At 36.7% G+C, this 2,559-nt stretch overlaps 1 protein-coding gene across 3 annotated transcripts in view; it reads right to left on the bottom strand.

The window, feature by feature from the left end:
- RWDD4 (RWD domain containing 4) overlaps nucleotides 1-2,559 on the bottom strand; it is a 22,065-nt gene that overhangs the window by 4,410 nt on the left and 15,096 nt on the right. For all 3 annotated transcript variants that reach the window (XM_003792790.3, XM_023514922.1, XM_023514923.1), the window contains 2 exons: nucleotides 746-795; nucleotides 608-610 (listed from right to left, as the gene is read on the bottom strand). In XM_003792790.3, the coding sequence (XP_003792838.1) occupies nucleotides 608-610; nucleotides 746-795 (53 nt within the window). The remainder of the gene's footprint in view (nucleotides 1-607; nucleotides 611-745; nucleotides 796-2,559) is intronic.

The raw sequence follows: 2,559 nt of genomic DNA, 5'->3' as shown, positions 1-2,559 counted from the left end.
AAAAAAAAAAAAAAAGTAAAATAAAAGTTTTCTTTTATTTTTATGAGACAGAGTCTCACTCTGTTTCCCTGGGTAGAGTGCTGTTTTAGCTCACAGCAACCTCAAATTCTTGGGCTCAAGGGATCCTCCTGCCTCAGCCTCCCCATTAGCTGGGACTATATAGGCACTTGCCACCACGTCCAGCTAGTTTTTCAATTTTTAGTAGAGATGGGGTCTTCCTCTTGCTCAAGCTAGTCCCTAACTTCTGAGCTCAGGTGATTCACTTACAGCCTCCCAGAGTGCTGGGATTATACATGTGAGCCACTACACCTGGCCAACAAAACAGTTTCAAACCAAAATGAAAAATCTTTTGTGGCAAGGATGGACAACTACATTTAGGATCCGTCCTAAAACAAGATAAAACAACACGACACACAAAAACTTTTAAGAAATTAAAGGATTCTTTCCTATGTCTGGTTTTCTTCAGTTTCCATATTATTGATACTTTAGAGCCATAGTTAACCACTTGCATTCTTGAGATGTACTTACATAAAGAGTCATGCTATACTATTATCATAGCTTCTGCAGATTTTTCATTATTTAAAAAGGGTATTTCAAAAATACTTACATGCTGAATGTAAATGAGGAAAGAGACATCCCAGGTAATTCCAAAGTTTGTGTGTAGGGGGAAGCAGAAAATATAATTTCATTATTTGACGGTAATAATTATAGTAATTTAAAAGGCTAGAATATAAACATTACATACCTTGACAACATCAACCCAGTTCCAACCCCGAGGAAGTTCACCTTTGTGATCTAGAGGATAAAAAATGGCAACTTTATTTCTAAGACCAGCTAGTTTGATTCTAATAAATATGATTTTATATATTATATATGCCAAATAAATTAAACATTTCAATCACATGTTAATAAACTGGAAAAACAGATTTTATTCCATTTCATTGAAAACTGAAAGCACCATTCTAACCTGGGGACACCTGCAAAGTATTTTAGATATACTCACTTTTTATATTTACAATTTTTTTTCTTTTGAGACTGAGTCTCACTCTGTCACCCTGAGTAGAGTGCTCTTGAGTTGTCATAGCTCACAGCAACCTCATACTCCTAGGTTCACGCCATCCTCTTGCCTCAGACTCCGAGTAGCTGGGACTATAGGTTTCTGCACCATGCCTGGCTAGTTTTTTGATTTTTAGTAGAGATGGGGTCTTGCTCCTGCTCAGGCTGGTTTGAACTCCTGAGCTTAGGTGATCCACCACCTCACCCTCCCTGAGTGCTAGGGTTACAGGCATGATCCACCAAGCCTGCCCTAAAACATTAATCTAACATTCTTTAAAAACGGCTTTACGGCGGCACCTGTGGCTCAAGGAGTAGGGTGCCAGCCCCATATACCAGAAGTGGTGGGTTCAAACCCAGCCCTAACTGGCCAAAAACTGCAAAACAAAAACAAAAACAAAACGGCTTTAATCTGTTAGAAGTGCTAGAAAACAATCTCATAAGGATATATATGTAAGAATCCAGAGTTTGCAAAGTGCTTTCATTCTTTTCATAGAATATTCGAATTTAAATAATAGTTTCATAAAGGAATACTATCTGAAAATCCTTCAATTTAAAGTGGCTTGATTCCCTTTACACTAGATATATGCCATTTATTTATTTATTTATTTTTTGAGACAGTCCCTGGTTATGAGGGGTACAGTGGCAGATCACCAATTTTGGTTAACCAAAAACTTATCATCAGTTTTATAACTGTCTCATTAAAGTTTTCTTTAGAAAGTACCAAGTCACAAACTCCTATGCTGTTATTACAGGAAGGCAATGACTTTATGTGGGTCTCATAGATGGAGGTAGGGGGATACCTATTAATGAAAGGGAATGATCATAGGTCATTATGTATGAAAGCAATAGGTGACTAATAGACATGTTATAACATTCCAAAAAACAAAAAAAAGAGATCAACCAAAACAGAACAGACTGTACTATAACGCTGCTCTGACATTAGGTATTATGGATTCCTAGATTTCTTTATTTCACAAACCGTTATAATTTCAGAAATGTAATTTGGGGACCATTAGGGGTTGCTATGTTTTTATTCTGCCACAGACATACATTCAACAAAACATGAACCACCAAAAAAACTACCATACCTTTATAAAAGAAAGAACATTTTAAACTCCCTCACCAAAATAAAAGGGTCAGTTAAAGGGCAGCTTGTAAGTTTGTACCAGTATTATATACATACTAAGTACACATGTGCATGTCCATACATGATAATGTCCTCATTTTCCGTAACTGTGAACAAGTTTACTGAATGCTATCAATTTCAGATTAAATAAGAAAAGAGATCAAATATTATTGTTCATCTTACGTTTATAATCTTCTTCTAAAGGACTCTGGTTTATGACACATGGAATTCTTTTCTTTTTTTTTTTTTTTTAGAGACAGAGTCTTACTTTGTCACCCTCGGTAGAGTGCTGTGGCATTGCAGCTCACAGCAACCTCCAGTCTTGGGCTTAGGAGATTCTCTTGCCTCAGCCTCTGGAGTAGCTGGGACTATAGGCG

The sequence above is a fragment of the Otolemur garnettii genome, unplaced genomic scaffold (assembly GCF_000181295.1).
Source record: "Otolemur garnettii isolate 467f Iridium unplaced genomic scaffold, OtoGar3 scaffold00061, whole genome shotgun sequence".
In the NCBI taxonomy this organism is placed as follows: Eukaryota; Metazoa; Chordata; class Mammalia; order Primates; family Galagidae; genus Otolemur; species Otolemur garnettii.
The sequence above is the reverse complement of the archived record's forward strand: the minus strand, read 5'-3'. Positions and strand labels throughout refer to the sequence as shown.